At 39.9% G+C, this 20,088-nt stretch overlaps 1 protein-coding gene across 1 annotated transcript; it reads left to right on the top strand.

Moving 5' to 3' along the window:
• The first annotated feature begins 2,269 nt into the window (after nucleotides 1–2,269).
• On the top strand, nucleotides 2,270–20,088 carry FOXRED2 (FAD dependent oxidoreductase domain containing 2). Its single transcript, XM_087723143.1, has 9 exons — nucleotides 2,270–2,741; nucleotides 4,853–5,423; nucleotides 6,694–6,945; nucleotides 9,483–9,749; nucleotides 11,155–11,321; nucleotides 12,134–12,299; nucleotides 13,464–13,705; nucleotides 16,330–16,500; nucleotides 17,973–20,088. Exons 2-9 carry the CDS (start codon nucleotides 4,897–4,899, stop codon nucleotides 18,230–18,232), a joined length of 2,052 nt encoding a protein of 683 aa, XP_087579269.1. The 5' UTR covers nucleotides 2,270–2,741; nucleotides 4,853–4,896; the 3' UTR covers nucleotides 18,233–20,088.

The raw sequence follows: 20,088 nt of genomic DNA, 5'->3' as shown, positions 1-20,088 counted from the left end.
TGTGTCCTTTTGTCTTATTACTACATCTAAGTACCATGTTTCCTCAAAAATAAGCCCTAGCCTGATTTTTAAAGCGTGCACCAATATACGCCCTTCCAAAAAATAAGCCCTAGTAAAGATCATCAGCCCAGAGGGGTGGGTGTGGCCTCTAGCAGCCTGCACAGTACAGGTGAATTGATTAACCAGTCCAAGCAGCAGGCGGAGGCAGGCAATCCCGATGTGCTGTGCAGGCCACAAGAAAGCCAAGAATCAGTAGGCCAGAGCAGGCGGGGTTTTTTCAGTTTCACAATAAAGTCTAAGGATTCCAATCAGCAATAAATGTAGATGTATCTCTGATCATCTTAAATATTTAGCCATCTCAGCAAGTTCCATCATTTTCACCAACTATTATTTCATTGTGAATTGTCCATCTTTGTGCATGGAATAATCTCACTATAGTAATCGTGCATGAAAACATGCTTCAGTTGTATATAGAAATGAAGGATTCTTTACTGGAGAAATGCTTCTAAAAAGTCAAATGATAGAATTTAGGAAAAGGTTTGCATTTTGGTTTTTGCAGTTGAGATTACAGCATTTGTTCTTTATTTGTGTTGTGATTTTTATTTTACTAAGTAAGCATTTTTAAATAAGCATTTGTTGAATAATCCCAATAGATTCACATATATCAAACATAAACCGCATTATAAGTATGGTACGTGAGCCACCAGTCATGTTTGACCAAAGCTACAAATTATAGTGAAAGGAGATGTCTCAGACTTTAAGCATTGGACATAAAAGTACCGCAAACTTTAAGCGGAAGGACAATTTCTAGACCAAATAAAGGTTAAATGGTTTACTGAGGTGGTGATCATCAAGAAGAAAAACATGCTTTGGTCTCATGCAAGAGGATAGGCTGAAGAAAATATTTTTGTGTGATTGAAAGAATGGAAGTCAGTAGATATGGATGGATGAGGTCAAGCAAAATAATGGAATATCCTCAGAAGAGTTATGTGTTATGCTAGATGCGTAAAGGGGGGGGGGCAGTGCTTCAAGACTGCCAGTGTTTGTCCAGGCAAGCCCAATGGTTCCCAACCTTTTTTTGGCCATGCCCCACCTAAGCATTTTTAAAATTCTGATGCCCTCCCCCCAGTGACATATAATTCTTACTTTACTCAAAAAGGGAACTCTACTCACAAGGAGGAAGCCTAAAAGGCCATTAACTTGGTTTAAACAAGGTTCAAATTGCCCTCATTAAAAATCAAATTGCTTCCCTGTGGGTGTGGGCCCCACGTTGGGAACCACTGGTCTAGCTCAATGGATCTTTGGTTTTGGTTGAAGGATAACAGACAGTAAGAGAAATAAAATTAATTTGGGAATTACTGTAGAATTTCGCATGGATATTATTAAAATAAAACACTTCCCTCATACTATTCAATTTCTGGTCTGAATACGTGCTCATCTATTCTTTCAACCCAATTCAACCATGTGTATCACCGGTAAGCGGGGGAGGTAGTAACAAAGCAAAATTCAGGTTAGATTCGGCAAACCTGCGATCTGTCTGCCCTCAACGTTGGCCCTTAAATTCCTCGCCTTCAGTGTTTCATACCGAAAATAGGTCGCGGGCCAAATTATAAGACAAACCAAGGCTTCAGACCAGTGGTAAAATTCACATTTCTTTACTACTGGTTCTGTGGGTGTAGCTTGGTGGGCATGGCAAGGGAAGGAGAGTGCAATATCCCCATTCCCTTCTCACTCCAAGGGAAGGATGTTGCAAAATCTCCATTCCCACCCCACCGGGGAGGGGGGGGAGCCAGAGGTGGTATTTGCTGGTTCTCCGAACTACTCAAAGTTTCTGCTACTGGTTCTCCAGAACCGGCTGAATTTCACCCCTGCTTCAGACCCACAATTTGCAGACGGCTAATTTGCAGTTAAGTTACTTCGCAAACAATCCAGGCGGGCGAATAGTTTTTGGGATGACGTTTTGCTCAGGATTTTTAAGGGTGGGTGCTACTGTATTTAGCTCCTAATTTCCTCTATCCGCATCTAATCCCTTGACCCACGCGTGTTAAATTCACACCTTTTCGTATTTCATCCTGCATTTTGTGATTTGCATTCTAGAAGGAAGCTTTCCACGCTCCTACGCCCCTTGGACTCTGAGAGACGGACATTTTGGCGCCCGCTTCTTTGAAACAGAACGAAGCTCGCCATTTCCGCGGGACCACATGACGGAGGGCCGGGGGAGGGGGGTAAGACTCCAATGAGGCAGAGGAGGGCCTGGCGTCTGCTGGGATCACGGGCGTCACGTGATGTGGACTCGCGCTGCCTGGAGGCTGTGGCTGAGCTGCTCCGCTTAGGAGGCGCGCAAAGCGAGCTGCTGGAGCCCCGGGTGCTGCCTCTGCCTTGGAGGATCCGGAGGTCCGTGGCCTCAACGACGCTGGCCTGACGCCCCTTGCTGCATGTATCCACTAGTGTCTGAGCCTTAAACAGCGGCTCCGCTGCCAACGGAAACCTCAGTCATGTCCGCACATCTCGCGGGCTGCCGGTCGCGTCCTCTTTCCTTTTGAGTGCTATGATGGTTCGCAGCTGAAGTCCACAAGACGCACGGCGTTGTTTCTACGCTGTCGGAATCCGAAGGGCTTGCACGTGTTGGGTTGATCAGGCATTGCTTGGGCTCCTTTTCACCCCCTCCCTTCCTCCTAGATGGCTTGCAAACATGTTAAAACAACGATTTCCATAAGGCTGTTGGAAGACACCAGGTCGAGGTAGGTTCAGTTAATTGCTGGAATCGCATCTCTTACTGCCTTTTCTTCACACGCCCAGCGTCTCTTTTTCTGAGAAGCTGTTTGGTCTATGGGGAAAATAATTCAAACTCATTAGCTGGGTAATGCTGTAATTAGGCCAAGCTAAATGATGGATATACAGGGTTTTCTATTCATCAAAACCTCCCCGAAGAGTTCTAGAGAGAACTTGAAGGCTTCTACATGTTTTGGGTTAGTCCTAGTAAAGAAATTATCACAGCAGGTGGCAGCACTTGGCTAATCTTGGAAAAAAATTAAACAGCCTGCTTAGGACTTGAAAGGGAGATCTGCAGGAAATCCCAGAGCCAAAACCTCAGACTTTTTTTTTTTTTTTTAAACCTGTCTTGGAAGAAGACAAGACCACCCATTTCCATTTTGTTGACAAAATACTAACAAGGTGGTGTGTGCAAATATTAACCAGGAGTTAATTTGTGCTCCAGCTTTTAACGAAGATATTACTTGATCTTATATATGGATGTTTTTCCTCTGATGATATGATTAGCATAGGACTACTAAATAAAAAGTTGCTCCCCCTCATCCACCACTACCAAATTAAAAATTTTGCTTCTGTTTCTTATTGACTACATAATGAAAATGAAGAGGATTTTTTTTCCAGAAAAGCCATTTTTTCCTGACTAAATAATTGAATCCAAACCTTTTCTAGGAATTCCTTGATTAAGACAGTAAAAGTTTTGTCGCGTTGTTATGCTTGTACTAAGTCTATATTGTTAATTTTTGTTCTATTCATGCTTGAGCATTTATAGGAATAAAATGAAGGGTTCCACCACAAAACCGCGGTCGACTAAAGCACGCTCGACGAAACCGCGTACCTGACGTCATCACAGCGTGACGAAAAAAGCACGCTGTGAGCGCTAAAGCTAAAATTAACACCTAAACCTAACCCCCCGAAACCTAACCCTTAACCTAACCCTTAACCTAACCCTAAACCTAACGCTAACCCTAAACCTAACCCTAACGCTGAACCTAACCCTAACTCTTAACCTAACCCTAACCCCAAACCTAACCCTTACCTTAAGGTGAATCGGCTTGCTTTCAAAGCGCTTTTTAAAGCGCCCTTTTTTCTCAGCGGTCGCTGTTGTCGCGCTGCTGATGACGTCAGCGACGCGCTTTAATTGGGCGCGCTTTAGTGGACCACGGTTTTGTCGTGCCACGAAAATGAAGTTCAGTAAGGTTCCGATGTAATCAAAGGTTGGATTCAGACATCAGGGTGGCTGGGCAGCCTTTTCTGTAGTTAATAATGTCCTCTTTTCTCACAAAGTTCAAGGGCGATTGACTCTATTCTACCCATTGTCTCGTCAAGATGCTGCCAGTGAATAATGGTTTTTGTCAAAGAACTTTGGAGAGCTGCTAGAGTGTGCAAGTAGGTAAAATTTAGTTCAGGCCAGTAATCTGACTTTATATGAGCAATCTGGAATGTTAATAGTCATTTGTATTAACTTGCTGATTTCTGTTAAAGGGGATTGCTATTCATACTGTTTTTGCCTGAATTGTTTTGTTTCTATCTCAATGCTGACATGGATAACTCCCTTTGCGTGTTTATCCTCCCAACAATCTACTATTATAGGAGATGTGCTTACAGGAACCTGAGGAATGGCTGCACAGACCGTATGTGAGCTTGCCACAATGGCCCAGAGCAATCCAGTTTTGTCTTGTATTCCAGTTAGGCAATGATCTTGAAGACAATACAGTCTTTAAAAGAGATGTTTAGTTATCCTTTTCCACTGTCTTGGAATGAAATTGAGTAAGACTTTGTGGTTAAACGTCAGAGATTGAGGGATGGGGAGAGAATAGACACTGTCTGGATTCACACATAGCACTAAGCACTAAGCCATAGCATGTGGTTTGTTTGGGTTGGCACAACTTGCTAAATTGTTCCTTCTAATTTGGCAGCCCTGGTACATTGCTTACTGTTGCACAATAATCCAGCTAGGCAAGTAGAAAAGCAGTATATGCACTGAATAAATATTTTGTAACCTGTATATAAGTAAACCATGGTCTAATGTTATGTGTGAAAAATCTCAGTGAATGTTTGTTTCTTTTTCTTGCCTTGTCAGTTCTCAAAAGTGCCTTGAACAAAGTTAGCCACCTTACCAGCAACATGGTGCTATCGTTTCTGAAATGTGTGCAAGAACTTCTGCTTATATTTGCCTTGTCTGTAGCCTCTTCGTGGTCTAATGACTTTCTCTACCATGACTATTGTATTATTGGGGCTGGCCCTTCAGGCTTGCAAATGGCCTATTTCCTTCAACATGCAGGTCGGAATTACGTTGTCTTTGAACGTAGAAATACACCAGGGCACTTTTTTACCTTGTATCCCCGTCATCGAAAATTGATCAGCATCAATAAACGTTACACTGGCAAATCAAACGGTGAATTCAACCTTCGTCATGATTGGAACTCATTGCTTAGCCACAGTAACCAACTGCTTTTTCGACACTACTCTCAGGATTTCTTCCCTGATGCTGATACTATGGTGCATTATCTGGCTGATTTTGCTTCCAAACTAGCTCTCCATGTGCAGTATAACACATCCATTGTACTTGTGATGCTGGAAAAAGATCCCAAGGCTTGGAATGGTCATTACTTCATCCTCAGAGACCAAAATGCTAAGAATTACAAATGCAGGTAAGAGAGAAAAAACTTCATCTGGGTAATAAAAAATGTCATACTTCATGGATGCTTCCATAGTAAAAATACAGGTGTTCTTGATTATTAGTATCGTGCATGCATAAACCATCTTTTGGGGACTGAAGATAATTTAGATGCCAGTGCATATTTCAGAAAGACTCTTTCAGATATAGCTGGGTACCTAAACACTCCCCCATTCCTTCACTCACCAACATAACTTTCCCTACAGACGTCCATTGGGAATATATGGACACACTGCTGGAGGTGTCAAATCTGTCAGTGAGATGTGAGCTGGTTGATTTATTCTAAGATATTCCAGAAAGTCTAGCTGGTCTGAAATGCAGCAACAGGCATGGTGAGCAATCCAGGAGATTCCACATTATCCTCATGTTGAAATAGTGCACTGATTGCTTGTGGGACATAATTCAAAGTCCTTGCTGTAGTATATGAAGCATTGCATGGCTTAGCTTCAAATGACAGTTAGATCTGTTTGCTCCGGTTCAGTCCATCCTGTGCACTGAGTTCCTCAGTAGGACACTTTGTGCCACTTTGTAGATTTGATTATCAAGAGTTATCGACTTGTCTATAGTGAGACTTTAAATGATTACTGAGAGAGGGAAGCATATAAATCTGTTAAGTAGGTGACATAATTGAGAAAGGTTATTTCCTTTTTCTGTATAGTTTATAATTTTGTAAAGTCTTGTATTATTCCTCTGAGCAAATTTTTCCCTTTTCTTGTACCTGTAACTGAACTCTTTATCTTTTCTACTAATTAAAGGTGCTTCAAACATGCGGGATCATGTGTTGCCTGTTTTGGCATCTTTCTGGTTTTGTTTGTCCTGTTTGTCATTGTAGTAACAAAACTTTCAGTATAATCACATCAAATGTTTTTAGAAGTAGACAGTGGAAAATATAGTAGCTGTTTTCTAATCAAACTCTTTTAGTAGTCTCAACATAGATTTTTTACTTCATTAAAATATACTGCAGTATGAAAATGCTCTTTTCAGCCTGTTTCTAGTAATTTCTATAGTTATGATCTTTTGCTTTTTCTCTCCCACTAAATTGATAAGTAAAAATGGCTACCCCACTCTAAACTACCTGAGAGCTAATTTTGGTGGTTTTGGATTTCTCTCTTTACAAATCATAGTTTTTTGTGCACAACTTTATTGCTGAGATTGGTGATTTTGTGAAGCATGTAAATAGTATTAGAGAAAGATATTTTGACATATAAAGTGACCCTAATCAAAATGTTTGTTCTCTATTTTAGTGTTCTTTTGGTGGCCACAGGTATGTGGGTTCCTCACGAGGTGAACTTTCCAGGTTCAGAATATGTTGAAGGTTACGAATCTGTGTCAATCAATCCAAAAGATTTTGTTGGACAGTCTGTATTGATCTTGGGTCGGGGAAATTCTGCCTTTGAAACAGCAGAGAACATTCTGGGTGTCACCAATTTTGTGCATATGGTAGGCCGATCTCGAGTTCGTCTTTCTTGGGCTACTCATTACGTTGGAGATCTGAGGTAAGACTTCATATTCGTATGAACCGTTGCATATATTCAGAGATGAAAGATACATATTTTTAAATGTGTTTCATCCAAATTCCAAATAAAAATGTTAAAGAGTTCAGGACCCAGGTTTGAATCTTGTTGCCCTCCACTTGGTCTCTTCCTCCAGTTTAACAGTAAATTATTGATTAGCACACTTTGAATAAGAATTTTGAAATAGCTGTATGTTCATTTCAAGGTGATGTGATGCATCGCTGTTTTAATTAGGTTCCTAATCAGAATATCCTGAGGCATTCTACCAAATATTCTGCCAAACCAAAATATTGTGTGATACATGTCTACAGTATTTCTCTATCATATTAAGAAAGATCACAAAATAAATTTAGTCTAGCAAGACAAATTCTTTCCAAAAAGCATTATAGTATTTTCAAGTATCTTTATTACCCTAAATTTCAATTAATCTGGCCTCACATAATTAAACTAATTAAGAGAAAAGTAGATTCCCCATCTTGTTTTGATTGGTCTTAATGCTGCTTCTTTATTGTGCTTTTTATAATTGCCTGGTGGAACACATACCCTCTTGATAGAGAAACCAAATTAGAAATCAAATTGTTTTGCTTTTTCATTGTAGCTTACTAATATTTTGCCAGCTTTTCCATTATATCAATTCTTTTCTCTCCATTTAAGTTAAACATATTTGAGGCAATGCTTTCGTTTGGTTTATTAAATCAAGCTTGATTCATTTTAAATTCAAGCCTTTCTAATATTTCTATAATCTGAACTGTTGTATAATTGCCATTCTTTAGCAATTTGCCCCTCATTCCATCTCCATATACAGTAGTTTCTCTTGCTTCTGGCTCTTAGTAAGTCTTTTGTGCAGCCATATCATTGTCTTCTGCTCTTCTGATTTTTTCCTTGCTAGAATTGCTTCCAGTTGTGTCTGTAATACACCCACTTAGAGCTCCTCTTCCTATTAACTTCTCCAGCAACAGAATCGTACTTATTATTATTCTCTATTCATTAAAATCTTTCATGAAGTCCAAGATATGCTTTCAATTGTACTCAACTTTATTTTCCTTTCAAATAATAACTACATTTTCTAAATTAAATATGCTTTTTGGTTTGCATCATATCAAGAATAACTGATTCCTACGCCTTTGACGATGCTGAAGGAAAAGTTGTTAAGGAGAGAAATCAGGAATTTTCTGGAAGGACTATGCTTTTCAGAATTTATCTCTCAAGATACATTGGAATAATGAGTTTTCTGCCATTTTGAAAAAAAAACCCTGCAATTAGGCACATCTTCTTGGTTGGTCCGGTAAACAGAGATTAACTCTCCCTCTCTATCCTGGCTTGAGTAGAAGGTAACATTATTTCAGAAGAACAGCCAGGCCAACCTGAGATAATTGTGGGGAGTGTTATGTAGACTAATAGCTTAGACTGCCATATGTCAACAGGTGGGTTGCTCCTGGTTTGGCCCGGATCGGCTGACTGGTAGTAGTGGCAGCGGGAGGCTCCACCTGGATGGTTCTGCGCATGCGCAGAAGTGTCAGACATGCGCAGGAGCGCGCCCAAACCGGTAGTAAAAAAAATGGCAACCCACCACTGGCCAAATAGCCCATTTTGCCCACTTTTTCTCTAGCAATCAGTCCATATACAGCAATCATTCCAAGCCCCATCTCCCTTTTTATGCCTGTCCCTCTCTTAGCTGCTTAGAGTAAATAGGTCAGCAACTCTTTGAAGAACCAGGTAGAAGCATTTTGGTCACTGCTGTTTGTTATAGAGTGGGCCTTTTATCTTTGGTCTTCAAGGAATAGGACATGGAATATTTGTGAAAGAAGCATGTTGTGAGCAAGTATAGACCCGTAAGTGAGATATGCTTGATTTCGCTAAGACATAAAGTTGGCATTTTGTGGATTTCAGATTATGTTGATGATCTCAAACCAGTCTGCTACATGATGAAGCCCTCTTCATTTAATATTATGGACCATAAATCTATCACGTTGATCCAATGTGGGTTGGTAGACTATGTTTTTCAACCTCCATGTTTATGACTGAGAAAGAAGGTTTTAAAGTCACCCAGATAGCTTCTAAAGAAAGACTAGAATCTACCCATCTTCACTCTAGCCCCTACCCTGCAGAAAGATGGCCATTCACAACCTTTTAGTGTGAGTACATTCAGGAAGTAATTTTTTTGATTATAACAAGTGATTTTAGACCCTTCCAATAAAAAATAAATAAAACAAAGCCTGCTCCCTCACTTACTCTTTCTGGTGTTCCACAAGTTATTCTGTTTGTATTTGTTAATCCTCTTCCTAGTATATTTACAAAAGAAAATATAATAATTTGTAATAAAACAAAAATAGTATTTTCTGCATCAAAATACTAAAACCAAAGTAGAACATAGTAGCAACACAGGACGTTGCTTCATACCTAGCCAGAGAGCTTCTATATTTAATCTAGAATTGCTACAATGAGTGGCAGCCATGTTTATAAATATGGCATGTAAAATTTACATCCCACCTATTGTTTTTTCTTTCTTTCTTCCTTAGAGCAATTAACAATGGGCTCTTAGATACATACCAGTTGAAGTCTTTGGATGGACTTATAGAGGGTGATCTAGAAGACTTAGTTCTCATCAAAGACAGAAAAGGAAAGCTGCACATCACCCTTCGGTTCTACTTGGAAAACAGCAATAGCAGTGACCCAGAATCTGTCACTCTTCCACAGGATGAACTAGATAACTTTGCCACTCGTGCACCTTATGACCGTGCCATTCGCTGCCTGGGTTGGAAGTTTGACTTTTCCATATTCAACAAGTAAGATGGGATTGGTTCTAACGTGACAGAGGAATAAAATTGTTTGGGAGGGTTGATATGTATAGATAGGTATGTGGCATGGGTGGAATTTTCTGAGCCTCGAGTCAAACAAAATGTCATGCAAAATGCTTTCCCATCTTTTATTAAATGTAATATTTGCAGTACTTTATAATGATCTATTTCACATTTGCAAATGTAGTTCCATAGTAAAATGGTTTGGAGATTTGACTAAAGTGCTTATTGCCTATTACCATGACATTGTCTTTTATCCTTCTGAGACTCCATGAGCAGTAAGATGTTCTTCTATTTCTTTTTCATGCCACCATTTGGTTGTTTAATTCAGTCTAAACTAAGATAACAATTAATTGATTTTCATTATTGCTTTAATGATTTAAATAGAACAAGACTATTGTGTCACATATGAAACTTGCTTTGCTCTCTTTTTAAAAAGTCAGTAGCTCTGCAGTTAGGGTGCACTTATCTAAATATAATTGTATCATAATTCTGTTTAATTTCAAGGAAGTAATGTATGGATATGCTTATATGTCTGGTTGTCAAGAAATTAAACTGTAGCTCTCCAGAGCCCCTCCTTTGGCAGGCAGCTCTTTCAGCCAGCCCCCAGAAATAAGAGGGAGCTGAAAGCTGAGTGACAGGACAGCAGGGTAAAGTAAGGAGTGGGGGCTGCCTCAGGCAAGTGGGGGATGTCCTAGGAGCCTCGTGCAGGCTGAACTCGCATCTCTTCACTTGGGTGCTGAAAATCCTGCGTGAATTTTGGCAGGGAATACAGTCTACTTACAACCTAAGAGATCACTTAACAACCATAACCAGGAGTGCCAGCACTGCAGTCATTGAAAGAAGCAGTCATATGGGCATCTCGCTTAACAACCACTTTGCTCACTGACTGAGATTTTGGCCCTAATTGTGGTTATAGGTCAAGGACTACTTGTAAAGAAGCTGCAGCTCAGGCAGTGATGCAATTCAGCCTGTTCTATCCAGTTTGGATGAACCGGTAGTGGTGGTGGTGGGAGGCTCTGTCCACCCACCGGGACGTCATCACGTCCCGTTTTTGATGCTCTGTGCATGCGCGGAAAGTCCTGTGCATGCAGGGAGGTGGCGCATGCTCACATTTGCGAACCAGTAGCGAAGGTAAGTTGATTTCACCCCTGAGCTCAGGCATAAGGATGCCCACAGTAACACTGTTGATATTATCTGTCTTAAACATACTTTAAGATAATTGCCTTATGCCGAGGAAAAGTTTTGTTGGGAAAGGGATATTTCCTGAGCCTTTTAACATGTATATAGTCTCAAGATCAAAGCTCATACACTGCCCCTTTTATTAAAATCTGTGTAGTCAGCCAGACTATTCTCCATGCGTTTCTTTCTCCACCCCCACCCCCACCCCCAGGTCTGTTGGTTTGATGCGTGGCAAAGGCAGTAAGAAGAAGTATCCTTTGATCAAGGCCAGCTATGAAGCCAAAGCTACTCGAGGTCTCTTTCTTCTCGGAACTGCAAGCCACTCGGTGGATTTTAGGAAATCTGCTGGTGGTTTTATTCATGGCTTCCGATACACCGGTGAGTTTTGGACATGGGGAGAAAGTGAATGTGAACAAGCTCAGCAGTGATGATGTTCTGGCATTTGAGGCCCATATCTTTTTTTTTCTTTTAAGCAAATTATTCCATTTATCAACAGAAATAACATACTGTGTTTTTTCAGCAATACGTTTTCTATTGTACCCAATGATGAAAATAGCAAATGCAAGTGAAGAACACAACTAAAAATTCAGCTTTAAAAGCCAATTGATTATGCAACATATAAGCATTACACTGCCGAATGCTTTTTTATGTATTATAAAAATATTTAAATTACAATTTCAATATGCCGTAAGAGAAAATGGGTAGGAAAGGAAAAATAACATTCAGGTAATACATTTACAACAGCTACCCCACTGTATCAAATTTTCTCTGATCTTTCTCATTATTTCTACAAAGAAAAGTATTTTCTATATCCATCAGAAAATATTTGTGGTTCTCCAGGTAATTTTAAGCTACAGTTTCTGGCATCCATCAGTTTTTAGAATGACTCCCCAACAGTGGTTGTGATATTACTAAATCTATCAGATGTGAAAGCCAATAAACACTCAAAAATCTGAATTTGTACTTTCAAGACAGTGGGACAGTCAAAGAATAATGTAGTAACAGCATTAATCCATGTTTTTCTTCTGGCTGCTATAGTGTGAAACTATGCCAAATAGTTGTAAGCTTTTTGGCTGCAACCCAAAACTCACTTGTTGCATATTTCAGTAGTCTTATTATTAGGGCAGTTCTCTTAGCATGTAATATTAAATGATAATATCTGCCTGTTTTGTTCTTCCCCCATTATGCAGCCCGTGCAGTTCATCGCTTACTAGAAGTCCGTCACCACAAAGTGCCCTGGCCAGCCTCCAACTATCCTGTAGTGCAGTTAACAAATGCTATTGTCAAGCGGGTGAATGAGGCATCTGGGCTCTATCAGATGTTTAGCGTGTTGGCAGACATCATTTTGCTGAAAGAGTGAGTGAGTAATGATACTCGGGGTTTTCTCCTTTAGAATCAGTGAATGGAATTGGTTAATTCCTATGAGTAGAACTTCTGCCAAGCATAACCAAGAAAGGAACTCATTCTTTTCTTCCTTTCCCTTTTCCGCTACTTTCATGATACTATGAGTCCTCCAAGCTTGCTCTAAAGCAGCAGTCACCAACCTTTGTGGCTTGGTGGCCCCGCTGAGCGGAGAGGGAGGGGAACCAGGCCGCGTGAGCAATGGAACTGCACGCACATTGGCCTGCCACTTGCATGAGTGGAGCTGCGTGCACCCAGCTCGCAGCTCATGTGAATAGAACTCACGCATGTGCGCACTGGCCTACCTCTCGCATAGCTCAGTTCCAAATAGGCCCCACAGCCCGGTAGGGAGCTACGGCCCAGGGGTTGGGGACCTCTGCTGTAAAAGGAGATCTGGAAAGCAGATCCTGAGAGGCACAAGACCCGCGTAGCAGAAAAAAGAAATCCATACAAGTAGTTTTCTATTCCCCCAATAATAGATTCTACCCATAACAATCCTGTAAGGTAGATTGGAGAATTAAATGATTGATCCAAAGCACCAATCCTTACTATATTTGGTATATTACTATATTTCGTATTTAGTACGGTCTTTAATTTTAGTTGTTAACCATGTTACTTTGATTCTTTTATTATTAACATTCCTTAATTCTAAAGAGGATTGCTCTAAAACTATTCCTTTGAGAAGAATGTATCAGTGCAAAGGTTTGTTTATATAGTGAGATTCTTTCTAGTTACACATTTTTGCTCAGCCAAATTCAAAATTAAGGGAGTGAACTAAAGATAATTCAAGCAAGAGCATAATCAAGGTTTTTCTGTACGTTACAAACTGTTCCTCATAATATATATTCCAATACTCTAATCCTTAGGTCGTGAAGATACAATTGACAGTAGTCAGATCTCTTGGGAGTACAGAGTTTAGCTAAGGGTACCACCATAGCTAATGCTTGATAATCATGGAGTAAAGCAGAATTTAAAATTAATTCCAAATGCTAAATTAGTTATGGTAAAAAATGCAATCCCATTTTTTTAAAAATATTTGCAGTTAGTTAAACTGAGCACACCAGTATTAGCCAATTTGCCTTGTTGTATTTGAAATGGATTTGTTTTGATTGGTCCTAGGAATGCTACAAAATTTGAATACCTGGAGGAGTATCCAGTTGGAGTCCTACAAGATCTGGAGTGGCGCACAGGAAGAAAGGTGCAGGATGGACTTTTTGTCATTGTGATGGAGTATGGAAAGAACTTCTCTGGCCCTGACAAGGATGTCTTCTACTATAACCGTGCAGTAGGAGAACCAGAGCACGCTTGGCAGTCTAACTTCCTGCATCCTGTAATTTATTATTATAAGCAACTTCCCACTGGTAAGCAATGTATTTTTTATTCCTTCTCCACTAACGATAGTGTTTCAAATAATGTTAAAAGTGTCAGAAAGTTGGACATATTTTAGTATGGTTTGGATAGTTTGGTAGTGTGCCGGAGTTGGTTTAGATAGATAGGATAACTAGCATTCAGGAGGCATTAGGGAGGCAGTGATAGACCCAGCAAAAATGGCTGCACCAGATCAGAGACACCTTTGACCACGTTGGGGGGGAGGGGAGTTATGTATATTTTAACTGTTGATAGTTTTTAATGTGTTAATTTTGATTGTGGTTGGCCTGTCATCCAGTGCAGAACACAATATAAATAACATGTGTATTCAGGAAAGAAATTTCTCATGCTGTTACTGTTTATTCTTTCGGACAGCATTTGATTGGTAAAAAATCAATTCAAGACCTGCAAGCTATTATTTTCCTTTGCCCCAGACTTGTCCAAGGGTCTTTCATGTCTCAAGACAATCATTTACTCTTTAAAAACTAGTGATTCCACTACCAGCCCAAAAAAGGGGCACTTGGGAACACATGGAGAGTATATCCCTCTCATAATGAGGCACTGATGTGATCCTTTAAATATTGGATATAGACATTTTAGTCAGTGAAGAGGAGTAAGGGTCAGGTAAACGGAATAGGCCTTATACACTTTGTCCATGTCCTCACAATCTCCAAGGCAAAAACAAAAAGCATCAAATTATAAGGAAAAATATTTGCTCAAACTACATCCCTAGCAGTAAATGAGCAATTTTATTTGGAAAGAATTATACACGTTTTTAATGTGTATATATCTTGTTTATAGACTTCTGTCAATTATAAAGTGGTTTGGTGAGTACCATGACAACTGTATACATAAGGTACGTTTGACTCAGCCTTCCATCCTTCCAAGATGGGTAAAATGAGGACCCAGATTGTTGGGGGCAATATGCTGACTCTGTAAACCACTTAGAGAGGGCTGTAAAGCGGTATATAAGTCTAAGTGCTATTGTTATTCCTAGCTGGATGGATTATACAAATTACAATTTGGCTGAAAGAATGATTGAATCTAAATAATATGTGGATGCTGTTTTAACCCACTGGGAGAGGGGGCAGGTAAGCATACTCAACATGCACCAAAATACTGTTTTTTCTAGTGATATGATCTGCCGTCATTTTTAGTTTTCCTGTTGCCTTTGAAAAGGCAAAAAAAAAACACCTTATAGCAATAGCAATAGCAGTTAGACTTATATACCGCTTCAAAGGGCTTTCAGCCCTCTCTAAGCGGTTTACAGAGTCAGCATATTGCCCCCACAGTCTGGGTCCTCATTTCACCCACCTTGGAAGGATGGAAGGCTGAGTCAACCTTGAGCCGGTGAGATTAGAACCGCTAAACTGCAGATAACAGTCAGCTGAAGTGGCCTGCAGTACTGCACCCTAATCACTGTGCCACCTCGGCTCTCGTGCTTGCAAAGAGGTCTTCAGCCTCACATTAGGAAAATACAACTTGTTTGTGGAGTCCATGCTACTCTGAGCTTGGTTGTTCACTTGCAGATGTTTCATTACCCAATTACCATATTTTTCAGAGTATAAGATGCACCAAGAGGCAAATTTTTTAAAAAAGTTTTTGCACTCTGCAAACCTCTCAAAAACGGCCCATTTTTCACAAAAACTGGTCCACCCCCCCCAAAAAAAGGCATTAATAACCTTTAGGGGGCTTGCAGAGCATTCCTGGGGGTGGACCCAAAAATGAGCAAAAAACAGCCCATTTTTCATGAAAACGGGCTTGTTTTTGTCAAAAAATTGCACGCATAGCCTTTAGGAGGCTTAGAGAGTACTCCGAGGGTGGGGGCAAAATTGAGCAAAAAAACAGCCTGTTTTTCACTCATTTCTGCCTTCCCCAGCCCCCAGGAGCTCTCTGAAAGTCTTCTACAGGCTCTGCGTGGCCATTTTGGTGAAAGGGGCGGGGTTTCAGGAGGCAAAAAATGCTATATTCAGTGTATAAGACACACCCAATTTTTCAGCCTCTTTTTTGAGGGAAAAAGGTGCGTCTTATACTCTGAAAAATATGGTAGGTAACATTACCAATGATGTTACCTAATTAGGAAATGAAACATGTACATGAAAACAACCAAACTCAGAGAGCAACAAGGACTCCATAGTTCAGCCCTGAGCTACAAATATTCTCTTCTGTTATTTTCTTTAATTGTCCTTTTCTTTTTGAATGCTAACTTGTAAAGCAAACTTCTGCAATCCAAGACTCTCTAGAACAGTGGTAGTCAACCTGGTACCTACCGCCCACTAGTGGGCGTTCTAGCTTCATGGTGGGTGGTAGGGGTTTTGTCCGATATTGAAGCACTATCCTTTTTTTAAATTTAATTGACTTTTTTAAAAAATGTCATAGCATTATTTAAAAACATTTTCATTAGGTTTTCATAAAATCACCATTACTGTGGAACCGGTGGATGGTTAGAAAATTTTTACTACTAACAGAGATACAAAAGTGGGTGGTAGGTATAAAAAGGTTGACTACCCCTGCTCTAGAGGAAATAAAACTCCCAGCCTCCCAAATTAGCTTTTTGCCCAATTTTTAACTTTGCGTGCCTTTTACTTTGCATTCTCTCGCTCTCTCTTCCCAATAGAACGTGAAATGAGACTTTGCCCACCAGATTGGCCCTTGCCTCGCCCAGACGCAATCCATCACATTGTGGAAGATTTCCTGACTGACTGGACTGCACCAAATGCACATGTCCTCCCACTGAGACGTTTCCTGGAGAATTGCCTTGAAACTGACTTGCGCAGATTCTATGCAGGTATTCTGGGAACTAGTTAGGGATGAATCCATAGGGAATGGAAGCAGGCAGATAGGCCAGGTAACCATTAAATTCCTTTCAGCCGAGATCCTTATTTACACATAATCCCTCATCAAAATCTCTTGATCTTTGTGGAGTCCTTGGAAGGTAATAGTACCAGAGATCTTGCCAGTGAATCTATGATTACCTGAAATGAGCACAAGATTTAAAAAGGACAATTTGGACTTAAAACTAAAATATTTGTACTGAGAACTGCATATTAAAACTGGATTTAAGAGCTTTGTAGTACTAGACTTCCATGGATTTCCTGGCAAGAGCTTTATTCTCTGGATTAGCATGCTAAAAGCAAAATGGATTTTCTCAGACATGTCATAAATACTAGTAAAGATATTTGCATGTCTCTTCTCAGTCAAGGACTCTAGAAAGTCATAGTACCTATTATGGGGAGATTGTAAACTCACAAATCCATCTCCAGAGTTTCAACACTAAATGTGCAAAGATCTTCATGTCTCTGCACAGGGAAGCACATAGATGTTTTTGCTTAGTTTTAACTCTTGGGGAGACAAGAACACAAACATGTTGAGCTAACTTTTGCCTGTACATTGTCTATTAATACATACTAATTGAATAAGCTACATATGTTTGGTTTGATGTGGACCTATTACAATATATGAATACAGTTACTATAGTTTACAGTGAGCATAGACTCTGTAATCTACCTGCAAGTCAGAGAACTATTTAGAAGACAACAAAGTCCATGTCCAAAAAGTACAATTTATGGGGTGCTTCATGTAACCCACCAGTATCATTTTTGGGTGTCCCCAGAACCTTCTTAAAAAATGAAATTAGCTTGAAAACTGGGTCTTTTTGCATTTAGAGACAATTTGGCAGTTTTAACTGGTCACTTAAAGCCTTGGAAATGTTTTAAGGTACTGATTGTACCCTTTAAACTTCCTCCCCAAATGGGCCCTTTTGAAGTATGGGCTCAAAATACCATGTAAAATCTGATTCTACTTTCAAAGTATTTAACAAAATTTACCCAGACCCCCTTTGTATGATGAGATTTCAGTGAACATTGAACATATACTTCACAATCTTAGGATTAGAAACGTGTTACTGATTTTTTTAAGCCGAACTTCTGAATCTTTTGAAAAAATCTGCTAAATAGGCTATAGCAGAAGACTTTTCTCAATCCATTGTTTAATTCTTTTTTCCAGTATGGTGTATAATTATATCTCAGAGTGGGTTAGCCTCTAACAATATTTCCTTATAAAAGAGGCTTAAATGAACTCAGGTTGTTGCTTATTCACATAATGTAGGAATATTTGCTAGAGTTAGGAAATCAATTACAAACTAAGAACCATAGTCTACTTGGAGGGTGAAAATGCTATTAGTGCTTACTGCTATTCTGTTTCAATGCTTGGATATAACAATCTATAAAGCAGGATCACTTTTTCCCTCTGTTTGTACAGAGTCCTGTTTTCTGTTTGCCTTCACACATTTGAGGCTGCCTCCCTTCTGCCAACAAGAGTACATGAAAAAGCAAGGGCTTGTTGGAAGTGAAAAGCTTCAGCATCACAGAGTAGCAGCAGAGCTGATTGAACATGCAGCTATAAAGTCTCAAGATGAACAAGAGAGTGGCACTATGGAATCCCACAACCAACTGCTGAAAAGTACAAAGATATCCAGTCATCAGCTTCAGCATCTTACAAGCACCAAGGATGAACTTTAGCTTCTACCAATTATTTCAAAATTCACAAGCGTTACAACCACAATACCATGGCAAAAGATCTGCAGAAGAGCTCCAGCATCCAGTATTCCTAACCAGTCCGAGATGAGGACCACATCTCATCCATACCATGTTCTTGCACAAATTTGCAGATCTTTATGAACATGAATGTTTACTTTCCTGGATGGGACTGAACAGATGAGACTTTAATGTGGGAAATCTTATGCATTTGAGAAGAGTGATGTCTCTAGGCCATTAAGAATGAATAGCTGAGCCTGGTTACTTTTATACCAGGTTTTCAAGGTGCACTGTTATTATAGTCATTAGTGTATTTGGTAGAACTGGCATTGTTGAATGACAACCTGCTTATTTCAAGAGAGAATGTTCTTGCATGTTAACAAGAGTATCACTTCTGTTTGCACTATGCCCCACTTAGTTTAGTAAAGTTTCCTATTTTATATATTTTTCATATTGTTTAAGGTAAAAATAGGTTAAGAGGTCTGCACTTTTTTGCACCTTTACCTCCAATGTATTGATTACTATGACTTCAATTGAGCTGTGTGTAGCAAACTGGAAATAACTCAAACTCATTTCTTATTTATATCTTCTATCTGTTTGATAGATAGAATGAGTGACATTCATACATTTTCTTCGCTGTCTCAGCAGAGCACATAAGAAATCTTTTTTTCCCCCATTATCCCATTATCAAGCTGACACTTTGCTTTGATTCCTGGCACACACTGACTCAATATGATGCCCTCCTTATTCATTAACTACATTTCCCAAAATTCACAGCCAGATACTGTCATGTTTAAAAAATTATGGAAGAAAAAATCCAGCAAGTCAGAGCTAGCTGGTTGAGGAAGGCTACACTAACTTTACCAAATTAAACAAGAAGGACCAAAGTTTTGGGATAGTTCTGCAATTTGTTGGTTAGATATGAGTGATACATTTCAATGTGTTTGGAGGTATAAAATTAGAGGATAGATAATACCAGGTTGGATATGCCAGTGGTATTCCTGAACACAAATTATTAGTATTTATACAAGTCCAAAAAGATAATTGGTATCACTTACACTCAGTGGTGGATTGCAGGCGGAACGCCCTAGTATGGGCGTACCGGAGCACTGGGTACCATTCTGGAGCAGTACTCCAGAGTGCCCGCCCGCACTTCCTACCTGTCCTTTAAAGCCTTCTGCCTTCTGCACACATGCATGGTGCCTACAGCGTCTGCACGATGCTCCATCGAGCAGCTGGAGCATTGTGGAGGCATTGCTGGAAGGTAAGACGCATACGTGTGCACCGCACACATTCATGTGGAGGACACTGGGCCCTGTTGCAACCGTACTGGTTGCGGCGGGATCCGGAACCCACCACTGCTTACACTGTATGTTTTTGGTTTGGTCACATTAACTTATGTGAAGATCATACAACTGTGTAATATAGGAAAATTTAAATTTCTTATCAACAAGCAATTTAAAGCTTTATATCTTTATTAATTTTTGCAAAGATGCCAGGGAATCTATTAATTTTGTGTTGTTTTTATCGTTTCATAGTCATTTCTCTGTATATCTTTAAAGAACAACCGTTGACTTACCTGAGCGGTCCTTCTATGTGCGCTGCGAAGACAATCCAAGCATGGGTTAACTTTGTCCATTAGCTTACGTAATTGTTGACCACGCCTCCTTTGACTGGGATAGTTCAGTTTTGTACGAAGGCTCAGCCGATCCAAGAGAAGCAAATGAATCAGCAGACAAGAAAATAAGTAGGTAACACAATGAGTGTGTGTGAGACGAAGACAGTGCCAGTGCCCGGACCAGCCGAAGCCAAGGGCGGGTTTGGATTCCCCTCGCAGCGCA

This window comes from Thamnophis sirtalis, unplaced genomic scaffold (genome assembly GCF_051295495.1).
Source record: "Thamnophis sirtalis isolate CommonGarterSnake01/CBP01778 unplaced genomic scaffold, rThaSir2_p1.2 scaffold_9, whole genome shotgun sequence".
Classification (NCBI taxonomy): Eukaryota; Metazoa; Chordata; class Lepidosauria; order Squamata; family Natricidae; genus Thamnophis; species Thamnophis sirtalis.
Note: the sequence above shows the minus strand (reverse complement) of the source record. Positions and strands in the feature narration are given on the sequence as shown.

Excerpts from the sequence above, each read along its gene's own strand:
- FOXRED2 (XM_087723143.1), top strand. The coding sequence starts at position 4,897 with ATGGTGCTATCGTTTCTGAAATGTGTGCAAGAACTTCTGCTTATATTT. Across the intron at positions 6,946-9,482 it reads CATTACGTTGGAGATCTGAG|AGCAATTAACAATGGGCTCT; the intron begins GTAAGACTTCAT and ends TTTCTTCCTTAG. Across the intron at positions 9,750-11,154 it reads GACTTTTCCATATTCAACAA|GTCTGTTGGTTTGATGCGTG; the intron begins GTAAGATGGGAT and ends CCCCACCCCCAG.